Source organism: Macaca mulatta, chromosome 5 (assembly GCF_049350105.2).
Source record: "Macaca mulatta isolate MMU2019108-1 chromosome 5, T2T-MMU8v2.0, whole genome shotgun sequence".
NCBI lineage: Eukaryota > Metazoa > Chordata > Mammalia > Primates > Cercopithecidae > Macaca > Macaca mulatta.
In genome coordinates this window covers 97,906,130-97,922,233 of record NC_133410.1, presented here as the reverse complement: position 1 = coordinate 97,922,233, position 16,104 = coordinate 97,906,130, and the positions used below count along the sequence as shown (strand labels likewise).

At 41.6% G+C, this 16,104-nt stretch overlaps 1 protein-coding gene across 4 annotated transcripts in view; it reads right to left on the bottom strand.

Annotated features, from left to right (window-relative positions):
- HERC3 (HECT and RLD domain containing E3 ubiquitin protein ligase 3) overlaps positions 1 to 16,056 on the bottom strand; it is a 122,303-nt gene extending 106,247 nt beyond the window's left edge. The window contains exons 1-4 of one of the 4 annotated variants that reach the window (XM_015138747.3): positions 15,965 to 16,056; positions 12,923 to 12,980; positions 10,432 to 10,526; positions 2,797 to 3,051 (exon numbers count right to left, since the gene is read on the bottom strand). In XM_015138747.3, coding sequence (XP_014994233.1) covers positions 2,797 to 3,022 — 226 coding nt within the window. In that variant the 5' untranslated portion in view covers positions 3,023 to 3,051; positions 10,432 to 10,526; positions 12,923 to 12,980; positions 15,965 to 16,056. 4 annotated transcript variants of the gene reach the window in all.
- Between the last annotated feature and the right edge of the window lie 48 nt (positions 16,057 to 16,104).

Here is a 16,104-nt window from a genome sequence, read left to right as displayed (position 1 = left end):
ATCACTGGAGTGAAGTTCCTAAACCCTGGCTGAATGTAGACATTCCCATAGGAAAGAGCATACTGTTGGGCCGTGACCTGCCATTAATCCCTCTGAATGCATTACTTGTTAGATGCTGGCTCTAGCCTAGGGAAACAGAGGACACATTTAGGACCTTAATGTGAGATACCAGTGAGTTTTAACAGGAGGAAAAGAAAGAAGACTTGGTTTTTAATCTGTGCCAGTATGAAGACCATTTGTAAAAGTCAAGCTTCTTCCTGCCCCCTCCATGGTATTTGTATATGATACCTTTGTATTCTATTAATTGGTAAAATACATAATAAATAGGATTTACTAATTTCTGAATTAGCGGCATTTTCAACTGAATTTTCGTTTTAGTAAACAACAGAATCATTTGAAAACCTATAGTATTGAGTGCACTGTACATGGAAGGGTGTTCGTCTGTAGATGACTCTACAAACCCCTTCCTTGAAATCCCAAGATTTCAGGATCCACAGATTAAGAAACCCCTGGCTACAACATGGGGCATTGCCCCCAGATGAGCAGGCCTGGTGCATGTCTCATAGCAGGCTTCCTGAAGGAACCTGGTGGCAAAGAATGAGGAAGTGGAAGCCCATCAACCACACTCCACATCCTTCACAATTGTGCCTAAGCCCCACAGCCCTCTTTCCAATGGGCAACATAAAAATTAACGATTATAAATTTACACTGACATTTGGGCAGGGAAACTATGGAACACTGTCACTTACTATAGAAGGGAATAATACATGTGAGAGAAGAGGAAGACAGTGTCACAGAAAAAATTCAATTCATATTGATGCCAAATAAAAGGGTAAAATCATCTCGAAAAAACTGCAAGTTATTCTTTAATGAAGCTTCAGTGTCTGGAATGATCTGTATTGAATGAAAAGGACAGCAGGTAACAGAAAAAGGAGCAAACACCTATGCTAGTGTGACAAATATGTGGTCACAATTTAAGACCCTATCTTAAAATTTCTCACCAAAAGAAGACTCATTTACACATCATCACTACTAAGAGGATCTTATAAATCCATGATACACATATACTGAAAGTCATACTTAGATTCTTTAAAAGTAAAAATAGGGCCAGGAATGGTGGCTCACACCTGTAATCCCAGCACTTTGGGAGGCCAAGGCAGGCAGATTGCTTGAGCTCAAGAGTTTGAGACCAACCTGGACAACATGGCAAAACTCCATCTCTACTAAAACAAAAATTTAAAAATTAGCAGGTGTGTTGGCACATGCCTGTAGTTCTAGCTAATCAGGAGACTAAGAATGGGAGGATATCTGCAGCCCAGGAGGCGGAGGTTGCAATGACTCAAGATGGTACCACTGCACTCCAGCCTGATTCTGTCTCAAAAAAAATGTAAAAATAGGAGGAAAAAAATAAAATCAACAAACTTAAAATATGTGCAGCACTTGTTACAAATCAATTAAAAGCACTGAAATTTAAGGAAACGAATTAGCCCCCTACCTTTCCAGCTTATCCTCTTCTATTACCCGCTCTTACCAGTCTCACCACACTACTCAACATGCCCTGAACAAGTATTGCACCTTTATATCCACATCACTGGGTATCAGGTGTGCAATAACCTGAGTGATGCTGCCACATTCATTCATACACCCAAGTGCACATTCATGCACACACACACACACAACAAAGTTCTACTCAACGCCCAAAGGCAGAACCAATTTCCCCTTCCCTACACCTCTGGTGTATTCTTCAACTTACATAATACAGACTTGCATGACAGCATTTGCCATGGGGATCACTGCAGCCACATCATCACCATATCTCATTCATCCCTCCACTCATAACACCAATCACATTGCTTAGCACAAAACATATAATAAAAGCATGTTGCAGAAACAAAGGAATGAATATAGGTAATCAGGAAGTAAAGCTTCTGATAGTGATTGTGTGAGGATTACCTGATCAAAAACTGCCATAATTCTCAGCATTAAATTACTGGGGGACATGGTTTGGCTGTGTCCCCAGCCAAATCTCATCTTGAATTCCCATGTGTTACAGGAAGGACCCAGTGGGAGGTAAGTGAATCATGGGGGCAGGTCTTTCCTGTGCTGTTCTCATGATAGTGAATGAGTCTCATGAGATCCGATGGTTTTAAAAATGGGAGTCTCCCAGCACAAGCTCTCTTCTCTTGTCTGCTGCCATGTGAAATGTGCCTTTCACCTTCTGCCATGATTGTGAGGCCTCCCCAGCCACATGGAACTGTAAATCCAATAAACCTCTTTCTTTTGTAAACTGCCCAGTCTTGGGTTTGTCTTATCAGCGTGTGAAAACCAACTAATACAATGGGCAAAATCTATTTTATTCTAACCCTGAACTAACTAGTCATCCTCCCCTCCTCGGGTAACTGACATTACATAAGTTCTCTAATAAGATGAAAAAGAAAAAGTCTTGTGGTGGCGCATGCCTGTAATCCCTGCTAGTCAGGTGGCTGAGGCATGAAAATCACCTGAACCTGGGAGGTGGAGGTTGCAGTGAGCCAAGATCTGGCCACTGCACTCAACCCTAGGTGACAGAGCAAGACCCTATCTCAAAAAAAAAAAAAAAAAAAGAAAAGCCTGTTTTTCCATCCAAAGGCTTGAATTAGACACAAGGGTTCCAAACAGGAGGGAATCCCTGCACCGTTCAAAAGAGCTTCCCTGAAACCTAACACTTGGTGGAGAAAGGTCCAACCAGGCCCTCTGCCATTGTGTCCTCCAACTTTCCATTCTCACCAATAATCAAGACAGACAAGGTGCACTCACCTGGCTTGTTTCCTTCCCTCTCATGGCCCAGCTGCCCCTTGGTGTTCAAACCACATGTGTAAACTTCCCCATCTTCCAGCAGGAACACAGAGTGGTTTCCCCCACAGGCCACCTCCTTGACACTTCTGTCAGATATGAACCCACACACCTGGGGCTCAGCCACAATTCCCTGCAGGTTGGTGCTGATACCAGGTTGGCCCAGAGACCAATATCCCCAACATAACATTGTTCTTATCTTTCAAGGAATCATGTAGCCTAGGAGAGAGTTAAAAAAAAAAATTATTTTTAATTAAAAAGAAATAGGTCATAGAAAATCAAGTAATGAATGTAACCAATTTAAAAAATAACCCTCCCCTTAATATTCTTCAGATATCTTACATCTCAAAATAAAACATATTAATACTGTTGAAAGCAGTTATGTTAAAATGATGCTACTTTGTATTTTAATAAGAGTTTAAAAAACAGTTTAAATAAATTGTGTTTGTTTAAATGAACGAGTGAACAGACAGAACATGGTTTTCAGATCACTGCTAAAGAATCCTGAGTACAGGAGATGAGCTGAAACAATCTTGGCAAACCATTAAGTTAGTAACAGTTTTGAAAACACTCTCAAGACTTCACCTTATCCTTTCTCAATGCATCATTTCTTTGAATTTTCTGCTTATTTTAATGTTTTAAAAAATTTTGAACCAATTAACTCCTTTACATACCCTAATATTAGATTGGTTAGTAGGATTTCACCACTTGAAGTGAAGATGAAAAATGGAAAAAAAAAAAAATGTTATCTTCTCTGCCATTCCCTTTTACCCTTGGTTCCAGATCTGAGTCAAGCCTCACTTCCTACCTAAGAGACTCTGGGATTGTTACAGTGACAGTCAGCCTGCATCCCTCTGACATGTCTACTATACTGCCTAACTGGTAGCTTTCTCTTTATATCTTTATAACTTAACTCCCCAAAAAAGATTTTAATCTCCTTCAACAGAGACCACAGTATAACACAGACCTCTTCTATTTAGCAGGTAATCAACTTTTGCCTGATTACTGACACTAGCCTAAAGTTTCATTACCTTTTAACAATTAATGTTTCCCTTTCATACAAACAAACAAAAAATCTCATCTCTCGCTACCAATTCACACCACAAGGATGGCCAGGTAACAACAAGTGTTGGCAAAAATGTGGGGCTGTTAGAACCACCCTACACTGGCTTGTAAAAATGTCTGGCAGTTCCTGAAAAGAATAAACATAAAGATACCATATGATCCAGCAATTTCATCCTAGTTATAAACCCAAGAGAACTGCAAGACTACGTCCACACAAAAACTTATAAAGGAATGTCCACAACAGCATTATACACAGTATCAAAAGGAAATAACCAAAATGTTCATCAACTGATGAATGGTTAAATAAAACATGGTATATCTATACAATGGGATATTATTTGGCTGCAATATGGATGAACAGTGAATATATTATGCTAAGAAAAAGAAGCAAGTCACAAAAGTCCACAAATTATATGATTCTGTTTACATGAAATGTATAGAACAGGCAATAGAAAATAGACTAGAAAATAGACTAGGACTGGAGGGAAAGAGGAGAATTGAGAGTGACTGTACCTGTCCTTTTGGAAGGTGGCAAAATGTTCTAAATTTAGGTTGTGGTGATGGTTTTAAAGCATGGTAAATACACTAAAAACCCCTAAATGTTATACTTTAAATAGGTAAATTTTAGGCCAGGCGTGGTGGCTCATGCCTGTAATCCCAGCACTTTGGGAGGCCAAGACGGGCGGATGACCTTAGGTCGGGAGTTCCAGACCAGCCTGACCAACATGGAGAGACCCTGTTCCTACTAAAAATACAAAATCAGCCAGGCATGGTGGCACATGCCTGTAATTCCAGCTACTCAGGAGGCTGAGGCAGGAGAATTGCTTGAACCCAGGAGGCAGAAGTTGCAGTGAGCTGAGGTCGTGCCATTGCACTCCAGCCTGGGCAACAAGAGCAAAATTCCGTCTCAAAAAAAAAAAAAAAAAAAGCAAATTTTATGGTATGTGAATTATATCTCAACAAAGATTTTTTAATTGTCTTTAAACCTCCTTTCTCTTGCTACATGCCTACTGCCTCTGCGGGTCCACATCAGCCGATAAAGCTTTCTTGAGTTTAATTGTGAGAATTGTCATTACCTACATAATAGCCACAAAAGTATTTTTTCTACAACAGAAAGGAGGAGGGAACAACCCCTAAAGTTTAATATGGGAGAGGTATCAATTATTTCAATATTTTATTTTTGCTTACAAAGACATAAGAGGGGAAGTTTTATCTAATGCTTTGATCAGAAATGAAATATTGTAACTTCAAAAGTTCTGACTACTGGTAAAGTTGGAAATCTTAAGTGGATGGATCTTCTGTTTAGGAAAATACTTCATGCACCTCTCTGGTTTTGAAAGAAAGGTCCAAGATTTAGAGACGAAAGGAGATGGGGGAAATCCCAAGCATGCCTTATAAAATAGTAGCTGCTCCTATTTAAGATATTAAATTAACAGGGTGCGATTGGCTAGTCATGGTGGCTCACGCCTGTAATCCCAACACTTTGGGAGGCCAAGGCAGATGGATCACCTGAGGTCAGGAGTTCGAGATCAGCCTGACCAACATGGTGAAACCCCATCTTTACTAAAAATACAAAAATTAGTCGGGCGTGGTGGCAGGCACCTATAATCCCAGCTACTCGGAAGGCTGAAGCACGAGAATCACTTGAACCCAGGAGGGAGAGGTTGCAGTGAGCCAAGATGGCGCCATTGCACTCCAGCCTGGGCAACAAGAGTGAAACTCCACCGCAAAAAAAAAAAAAAAAAAAAAGAGAAAGCGATTGAAGCCTGTAATATGGCTGCAAGTCTGGAACCTGGCCAGTAAACAGTAGATTCTCTGTGGCAGAGAACAGCAGATGGATTTTGAGAACAGTGGTGTCTAACACTCAGTTTGAAGTTGTTGCCTGTTCTGTAACTACTTTTGAGAATCCCAAACCTTCTATCAAAGTTAAGACACAACAGCCTTACAATAACTGCATTTTGCCAAGCATGAATAAAAAGAACCTTGAAAATAAGCCCTCAGTACCCCTCCGGAAGACAGACAACTAAGCAAGAGTTTTGGATGAGCCATAAGAGAACCTAAATGCTCTTCTTCCCCTTGGAAATTCTTAGAAATTTGAGGAAGACACTAAATCTCTAATCAGTATCACCTTGGGCTTGAATCACTTTATCTGGATATTAAAGAAAATAGTGACCAGGCACAGGGGCTCACATCTGTGATCCCAACACTTTGGGAGGCCAAGGTGAGAGGACAGCTTAAGCCAGGAGTTTGAAACCAGCCTGGGCAACACAGTGAGACCTTATCTCTACCAAAAAATAAATAAAATCAGCCAAGTGTGGTAGCACACACCTGTAGTCCCAGCTACCTGGGGGGCTGGGATGAGAGGATCATTCGAGCCTAGGAGGTCAAGGCTTCAGTGAGCCGTGATTGCACCACCGCACTCCAGCCTGAGCAATAGAGCGAGACCCATCTTAAAAACAAACAAGTAATGCAAAAGATTGGTCTTAAGGACATTCAGATTACATTTCAGTTTCCAAATATACTTTCTTTTTTTTTTTTTTTTAGACCAAGTCTCACTCTGTCTCCCAGGCTGGAGTGCAGTGGGACAATCTCAACTCACTGCAATCTCTGCCTCACAGGTTCAAGCAATTCTCCTGCCTCAGCCTCTGAATTAGCTGGGATTACAGGCATGTGCCACCACACCCAGCTATTTTTTTGGCATTTTAGTAGAGACAGGGTTTCGCCATATTGGCCAGGCAGGTCTTGAACTCCTGACCTCAAGTAATCAGCCCACCTTGGCCTCCCAAAGTGCTGGGATTACAGGTGTAAGCCACCAAGCCCAGCTGGTTGCCAAATATACATTTTAATTATAATTCTGAATATCCTTTTCTAATCATACTTCTTAAACATGCTACTTTCTCCATATTGAGAATTACTGTTCTAGGTCCTACAGGTCAAAATATCAGGATTTCAAAACAAGATTGCAGACTTCAAAGGTGTCTTGCCTAACCTTTTCACTGGTACATTCATTTCATTGTAATGAAAAGGGGATGGATTCTAACGGAAATAGTGAAGACTTACTTTGAATTATAATGCTAGGAGAACACATCAAAGCTCCATGTATCAGACAATCTACAGGAGAGAACTGTCAACATATGAAGGAGACAGCTAATTGGCTATTCTGTGCAAAGTCAGCTTTTAAAATGGCAAACTCCTTTCTCCCAAAGTAAAAGCATGCCCAAATGGTTACAAATTAAAGATTACAACACAGAGGAAGCTCATACTTTCAACCTCTCTTGACAACAATTACAGTACTTTGGCTTTAACTCAATGACCTTAATTTGTATATAACAATTTTAAAACTGCCTTATTGTAATCCTGAGGTATGCTTTGAACTCTTGAGGCTTTCAGGAAAGGCATGAAAAGGCCCAAAATAAAATATAAAACTGAATCTCAATTTGCCGTCTTAACCAGAAAGTTCTCTTCTTCCCAAGATTTGTATTCCTTGTCTAGACTCTACACTAAAAATGTATTAAGATTAAATGTTATTATTTGAGTTAACTACAAAGATTGTGGGGAGTGAAGTAGAAATAAAATGAAAAACTGGCAGGGTAGTGGTGGTGGTGGTTGGTGGTGGTCTAATGACACACATTTAAATAGACCAGCAAGCTCACATAATCTAGAAATAAGTTATTTTTCCCAACTTGCTCAACTGCTATTAACCACATCAATGGATTTTTTCATTTTTAGTATTTCATAAATTTGTCTTATCTCTCCTACCTGTCTAGTGTTCTTAGGTTCAATAAGGTTGTGATGTGCCTTACACAGAAAAAAAAAAATGTGTATTAGGTAAGTTTCTTTCATGCATGAGTTACAGTGTTGGCTGTGAGTTCAGTCTTAATGAATCAACAAGTGGGTACGTCCACAAATGGAACAGGAAATCTGCGGATCTGTATGTGAGGCCTCCCCTGGAGACAGCTAAAGTAATATCCAGAGTGCATAATGAAGCTATAGAAACGATGGAAAAGCAAGTAAATCTGTGGATTCATGAGAAGACAACCAATAAAAAGCAAAAATCACAGTAGATAGCACTGATTTGAGGCTGAAAGCCAAAAACACTGTCACATTACACAGGGTCAAGAAAATGTTAAACCTTTCTCAACGAGTGTTTTATTACCAAGAAATACTGTGTATAATTATTAGTAAGATATATTAAATAGGCTGTCTAGACAGAAACACACATAAAACAAGGCTATGCGTCAGTTGGCTGATAAAAATCTCTTGACCAGAGCCCGCAGGAACCTAACCCTTTATTTCCTCAGAAACAATGGCTCTGTATTCACTAATATGGTATTCACCATGACTTTACAGAACCTAACTATATATAGAGTATAACAAGTCCCTTCTTTGTTTACTTAAGCTTATTTATTTATGCTTGTTTGAATCAGGTTTCTTTCACTTGCAATAGAAAGAAACTCCTGACTGATAATATTAATAATGACATTATTAATAATAACAGCAGATAAGACCTAATTTGAGCTTACTCTGGATCTGGTACTTTTCTATATGCTTCACAGATGTTAGCTCATTTCTTCTTCTATGAGACAGGCACTGCCATTATCTCTAATCTACAGATGAAGAAAGTGAAACAAACAAAAAAAAGATGAAGGAAAAGAAAGAGACACTATGCTATTCTGTAGAGTAAGGAGCTTAGAAAGTAGATAACCAAAAGGCCAGACTTCGCAATGTGTCTGCACCACTCTCCAGAGAAAAAGGGACCCTGATCAGTCAACCTGGCTATGTGATCCAGTAAGTAATTATTTCCTAAAAGTGGATGGGTGGATCAGATTCCATAACAGTTGTTAAATTCACCCAACCAATTGCCTTGCTTAGCAAGCAACCCTAAATAACTTGGTTTATAGGGCAGATTCTACTACAGGGATACAATACTGTGACCAGGTAACCAAAGCATCTCAGTCTTACTAGGATTTTTAATTCTCATTATTAATTTGGTGTCCTGGGTCTATCAGCTTTTCGTAGTTAATCTGGCATGAGTCAGTCCTTGAGAGTCATCTGAGTTCCGGGTGCTTTGGCCAAGCACAATCCTGTGTAAACAGCCTGAAGTATGGCCTCATCCCTGACTGACTAGTAAAAACAATTTATGAAAAAAAGATAATAAAAAGGACTACTGTTGAAAACTTCAAAAATTCTTCCCCACTGAGTTACAGTAATGGAATCTTCAATTTGTCAAATGAAAACTGCCTATCAAGAGAATTAAAGAGCAATCACAAATAAGATGTATACCTGTGAATAAACTATCAATCATAATTATAAATATGGTCTGGGTCATCACAAGGCTCTGCTGGAACTAAAGAAGGCGGCAACTAAAACCATCTAACTTTCAGGAGAGAAGTTCAATGCACTGGAGAGAAGCCAGCCACTAGCACAGCTTTCACTTCAAAGTACATTCCAGTTGGACCCCTAAATCTTGTAGCTGCTGATGTTCATGACTTTAAAGGTCTAGTTTCAGCAACGGTCTACATCGCTAGGCATTTTGATCTCCAAGGTCCTTACACCCATTTTTCCTCATTCACTCTGTTGCTTGCTCCTGGAAGAGCAGAATCTTTTATTTTCCTTCAAAATACATAATTATGAAATTCGCTGCAAAATATAGGACTACACTTCCCTCAGCACCTACACCAGCCCCACTTGGCTGCATTTCCTGCCTCTTATTTCCCCATGACAAAACAAAAGGACCACTTTTGGAGGACAACTTTCTCTCAATGTCAACCTGGTACTTTCCTGAGACCTTCTCATCTATTCTTGGTAAGAGATTCAAGATAATCTTAGCAGAGCTTAACAGTCAAAAGAACTAAAATCCAAGCCCTACATTAACCACATGTTAGCTGTGAAACCTGGGGAAAGATATTTACCCACCTTAAGCTCCAAAATCAGGAAGTGGTGCTAGAGTGCTATGAGGATTAATGAGAAAATGCATGTAAAAAGGGCTTAGCATAGTGCCTGGCATGTAGTAATAAGTGACCAGTAAATGTCAGCTGCTTTAAGCAATATTACTCCTACTCCTAGTGCTTTTCTTTGAGACCTCAGCAGACAGGACAATTCCCAAGAGGCTGGGGTTATGACTCCTGTCTTCCTCACTGCAATTAGCACTAGCTGCATTCTGCCAAATCTGCACTACAGCAAAGCAGCATCACCACCATCTGCCATAACTTTCATGAAAGGGATTTGAGGTTGATAGGAGGAAGTTTTTTTGTGTGCATTTGCTTTTAAATTCTGGAGAGGGCATGAGTGGAGGGCAGTGGGGAGATAAATCTCTTTTAACTAGCTCTAGTGAGTTGAATGCTAAAAGACAACCTTAAATTCCTAAACTTTGTCTTATAATAAGACTGTGCGACTATGCACACAGCAGCCTAACAACTCATTCTTATTCCTTTGTTTGAAAGGCACTGAGACCTAAATAACACTCAGGCAGGACTTCTAATCTCATTTAAAATAGGGATAAGCTTCCTTTCAAGTAAGCTTAGAAGCAATTACCTGAATGTTGTATATATGTAGAGGGTCTCTTTCAACAGCAGGAAAAGACAATGTCCAAAATCTTCAGTGCTTGGCAGATACCCCCCAAATTCAGGCTTTAAATAAATTTAGGGCCAAAATTAAAATGCAGAATTAACTCTGGTAACAAAGAAGATTCATTTTAATGACTTGCCTTATTACCAAAAATGTTCCTACCAAAGGGAGAAATGGCATAGAAGGCAAAGAGAAGTTTTCAACAACATGAATCCACTCCTTGCTGTTTTCTCTCTCCACCACTTTAGCTGGACTTTGGTCCCCTGATCCCCTCAGCCAACACAGGAAACATTCCTACCCTTCCGCCGATCATCCCCTCAAAGGTGGTGCCTTCTTCACTACCTGGTGCTAGGCTTTGTGAAGCTGGAAGAATGACTTCTCTGCTGTCTGCTTAAGCTGTGGGCTGCCTTCAAAAGACACCAACCAGACTCGCAAGAATTGAAAATTCTAACAACACTAAGTCAAGGATATACAACAGCCAGGGCTCTCATAGACAGCTGGTGGGAATATAAACTGGCATAACCACTTGGCAAAACAAGTTGGCATTCTCTAGTGAAGAGGAAGATGTGGATACCTCCCCACACAGTAATTTCACTCCTGGGCATATGACCAGCATTGTCCAACTTATTAAGCATCTATGGTGCTCCTGTATTGTACTAATAAATGGAGATACAAAGATGAGTCAAATCTGGAAACTTAGAACTTTCTGCGATAATGGAAATGCTATATAATTGCACTGTCCACTATGGTAGCCAGTAGGTATCTGTGGCTATTGAGTACTTGAAATGTGACTAATACAAGTGAATAACTGAAATTTTAGTATTTTATTTTAATAAATTTTAATGTTAGTAGCCCTAAATGACTGTGACTATCTTACAGTCCAATGCAGTGAGAAACTCATGAACATATGCACCAAGATATATGTATAAGAATGTTAATTCCAGCATTATTTGAAATAGAAAAAAAGCAAAAAACAAATATCCATCAACAGATAACAGAAAACAGATACAGTGCGGCACATGCATAAAATAGAACACTGTAGAGCAGTAAAAAATAAACTCCATCTATAAGCATCATTGTAACTAAATCTTTTTTTTTTTTTTTTTTTTTTTTTTTTTTTTGAGACAGAGTCTCGCTCTGTCGCCCGGGCTGGAGTGCAGTGGCCGGATCTCAGCTCACTGCAAGCTCCGCCTCCCGGGTTCACGCCATTCTTCTGCCTCAGCCTCCCGAGTAGCTGGGACTACAGGCGCCCACCACGGTGCCCGGCTAATTTTTTGTATTTTTTAGTAGAGACGGGGTTTCACCGTGTTAACCAGGATGGTCTCGATCTCCTGACCTCGTGATCCGCCCGTCTCGGCCTCCCAAAGTGCTGGGATTACAGGCTTGAGCCACCGCGCCCGGCCGCATTGTAACTAAATCTTAAGAAGTGTTGAGTCACAGAAGAATTCAGAGTATGATGCATTTTTACAAAGTTCAAACACAACTATAACAAATATATTATTTGGAGATTAAGAATCATCAGTGGTAACAAAGCTATGAAGAAAAGCCAATCACAAACACAAAATACAGGGTAATGATTGTGGAGGCAGTAGGAATAGAGGGAACAATCTGGAAGGAGCACAAAGGGAGACATTTCAATAGCATGGCTGATGTTCTGCTTCTGTCCTTTTATTGTTGTTTCTTAACATATATGGCATGCATTATTTTATGCTTACAAACACTTCACAAAAGAAAAAAAAATGGAAAGCGCTATTGAGGCAGTCTGGCTGCTTCTCATACCTCCTCCACTAACACCCTGTCCATGCGCAGACTGGGAGTTTCTCCATGAAGGAATCAGGTTTTACTCATCTTTGTGCCTTCCATTCTCAGCAGAGTATAGGGGCACAGTAGAGGCTTGATAAATGTCTAGTGAACTGAACCCCATTCTTAGAAAACCAGAATTTCCACCATCTCAACTTGTTACCCCTTTTATTTTCCAGATAATTTTAAAGGTTCCCCACCCTGAGTAATAATAAAAACAGTTCACTTACACAGAAACACATGTCTCTGCTACCCACAAGTACTATTTCTAAATGGAGTAAATGTCTAAAGAGGACAGAGTTGTATTAGCAAATTTACCATCTTTTTAAATGTCCATTTGGTCTAACCTCTAAGCAAGAGACTTACATTCCTAAATTCATTTTAATGGCAGCTAAGGCCTTCAGAGGCCAAGTAACTTTGGTCCTCTAAGAATTAAGTGCTTGAAGCAGAGACCAGACACCAGATATCCTACTTTTTGGGCTCACCTTGTTCTCTTCACTATGTTAGAGCAAGCAGGAAGGCACTGAGATTTGCTTAGGCCTCTCTCTAGGTAGCTATCTTAGCCTGAGTTGATGACAGTATTAAACAGGATAATGTATGTAAAGGACTCCATTAACAAGATGAAAAAACTGAGGTCCAGAAAAATTAAGTAACTCACCACAGGTCACACACTTGGCATTGGACTATAAGCCAGAAATATTCCACACCCTGCGGTTCTACAAGTTAAAGAAATAATAAATAACATTAATATGGAACTCGGTTAAGTGTCTTCATGTTATTGTAAACAAAAAGACAGGAGTTAACCTCTGAAAATAAGTATATCTTTAAATTACTCAATCTTAAATATTCCCCATGCATTGTATCTCAAGACAGGAGTTTGGTTAAATACTAGTAAGATAACTTCTAACCAGTTATAAAGATATCAATCACCTCTAAAAGTGAACTAGAGATATAGATATCACCTTCTAAAAATTCCTGACATTTGATAGGGAGTAGTAAAAATAGAATTACTTTAAAATCTCTCATTTTTGTTAGAGAAAGTTTTGGAAAATAATTTAATTTTGTCTATTTTCTTTATTTTTCCATGTATCACACATAACTGCTTGTTTTGCCACAACTGTTATGAAGACTGTCTCCTTTCTTTTTTTTTTTTTTTTTGAGACAGAGTCTGGCTCTTTCACCCAGGCTGGAGTGCAGTGGCCACTCTGGGCTCACTACAACCTCCGCCTCCCAAGTTCAAGCAATTCTCCTGCCTCAGCCTCCCAAGTAGCTGGAATTACAGGCGCCTGCCACCACGCCCACCTAATTTTTGTATTTTTAGTAGAGACGGGGTTTCACCATGTTGGTCAGGCTGGTCTCCAACTCCTGACCTCAAGTGATCCACCCGTCTCAAGCCTCCCAAAGTGCTGGGATTACAGGGGTGAGCCACTGCGCCCCGCCAGCCACTGCACCCGGTCTTTCCCTTTCATTACCACATCCTCCATCATGCAAAATGAGAAGAGATCATCTCAGAGAGGTACCTAAAGTGTCTCAAAAGAAAAAGTCCTGCATGATTTTAAAATATTTTTGTCAAGCACTTTAGGAGGCCCAGGTGGGTGGAGAGCCTGAGTCTAGGAGTTGGAGATTGGCCTGGGCAACATGGCAAAATGTTTCGTCTTTTGGCGAAATCAAAAACTACAAAAAATTAGCTGAGCGTGGTGGTGCACGCCTGTGGTCCCAGCTGCTTGGGAGGCTAAGGTGGGGGCGGGTTCGCTTGAGCCTGGGAGGTGGAGGTTGCAGTGAGTCGAGATCGCACCACTGCACTCCAGCCTGTGCAACAGAGCGAGCCTCCCATCTTGAAAAAAAAAAAAAAGATATTGTCGTAACTTTATTTCTACCTCTCTATGCAGAAAATCCCATTCAATCTGGAGAATATTACTTTTATTTATAAAACTGAAGCATAACTATCTTGTGTCTCCAGTAGGGGTACTACTACTCTCATTAAGTATAAAAAAAGTTTTTAATTGGTCATGAAAATCTTAATAAATTTAAATTTGGTCCTCAGAATGAAATGCTATAACGAATGGCTTCAACCACACAATATGGAACATTCTGAAATCCCTGTTTTTTTTTTCAAAAAGTAAACTCCAGCTACTGACTGAACAAATAGAACTGGATGCTAGTGCTAATGTGCTAATTTTGTTTTTCATGCCAAAGAAGCTCTGTCAAAGAGGTTTCTAACCTGTCCTCCTTGTTTCCTGCATTATACTTTTTACAGAAAGTTCCTAACCTTGAAGGGGGTACAACCATGATGTAGAATATGTAATTCAACTATTTTGCTTTGGAATATGCAATGTACTTTGCTTTTCTGATTTATAAGGCTACTCCCTCCTCTCCCAGGGTAAAGGAAAGTACAAAAGGAGAGAGCTTCACAGTACTCTGCCGACTAAAACATGATACCCTCTCTATCACTGCATTTAAAACTCATTTTATTTTTTTATTTCTCTCAAGTCTGGAGTTGAAAAATCAGCTCACTTGATCTTATCAAATCATCAAATAAAAGGTTCTAGAAATAGCTTCCTATTTGTGGAAAGCGCCAGAAGACACATAAAAATGGAAGAGAGCTCTTGAATCGTCTTTCCCAAAGCATTCTGTGCGTGATGAATGCAAGCAAAATCCTGGAAGGCTTTTCTCTGAATTTAAGGTACTTCCTAATGGGGCTGATTTGAAAGCTAATGTAAAATGCAATCAGAAAGCAGCCAGAAACAGTGACAGACCAACAGCAAAGTTCTAATACTTATTCCCTGGAGTTCACGCTGCATACACATATTCCGTGCACAGTCGCATTAGACACTGACTCTACAGGCTCACCTGTTTCAGGTTACACATGCTCCTCTCGGTCTGGTTGTCCTGGTTTGCCCACTCCACACATTCACAAATGACTCAAGTCTCACCTGCCCCCGGCCGTCCCAGCTCCTGACACCCCCGCGCCGGTTCGCACCGACGTGTCGGCGCACACACACACACCCGTACCCACGTGTCCGCACACACCCTCGCCTCCGGCCCCGCCCAGGAGGCGGACCCCGGAGAGGCGAGCCGGCCCGGCCTCCGCGAAGTGGGTGGTGCCGGGCCCCGCAGCCCCGCCGGCGCTGTCATCGCGGACGCCGTGCACCGCGTCCTCAGCGCAAACTCCTCGCGGCCGCCGAGGTTCCCCAAAATGCCAGGGCCTCGCCAGCTCCCATTTCAATTGAAAGCGTCCGCGCTCCTCACTGCACGGAGGTCCCTGGAACCCCAGAATTTAAATAAGGGCAGGGGTCAAGCATGGAGACTATCCTCCTTTTGACTTTCTGCGTCGCAATTCCTCCCGGGCGGCAGGGCGGCAGGGCGGCAGGGCTGCCGAGCGAGGGCGGGAGGCGCTCCCATTTTGAAGGCTTGTCTCGCCTTTCCCGGCGCGGGGCTCTCTGGCGGGAGGGCGAGCCCACTAGAACGCCAGGGAGGCGCACGCAGGGTCCTAAGGGCGCCGTGCCCCAACCTCCCCGCTCCCCAGCCCCAGGTCATCGCTGGAAGTGCCTGCAGCCGCTGCCGCCGGAGCCACGGGAGGAGCTGCAGCCGCCCCTCTGGGAGCCGCGCGCTGACGGCAGTGCCAGGCGGAACGCGGCCCCGGGCGACGGCAGCTCCGCCGTACCCTCCTCCCTGGAACCCCGGCCCCCGCCCTGCGCACCTCGGCAGCAGCCGAACCGCAGCTTGGGACTCCGACTGTCACAGCGCCTCTCGCCCGGCTCGGGGTTTCTCCGTTTTCGGCGTCACAATAATAAGGAAGTTTCCCCGCAAGCCTGCGGGCGGCGGAATGCGCTAGGTGAA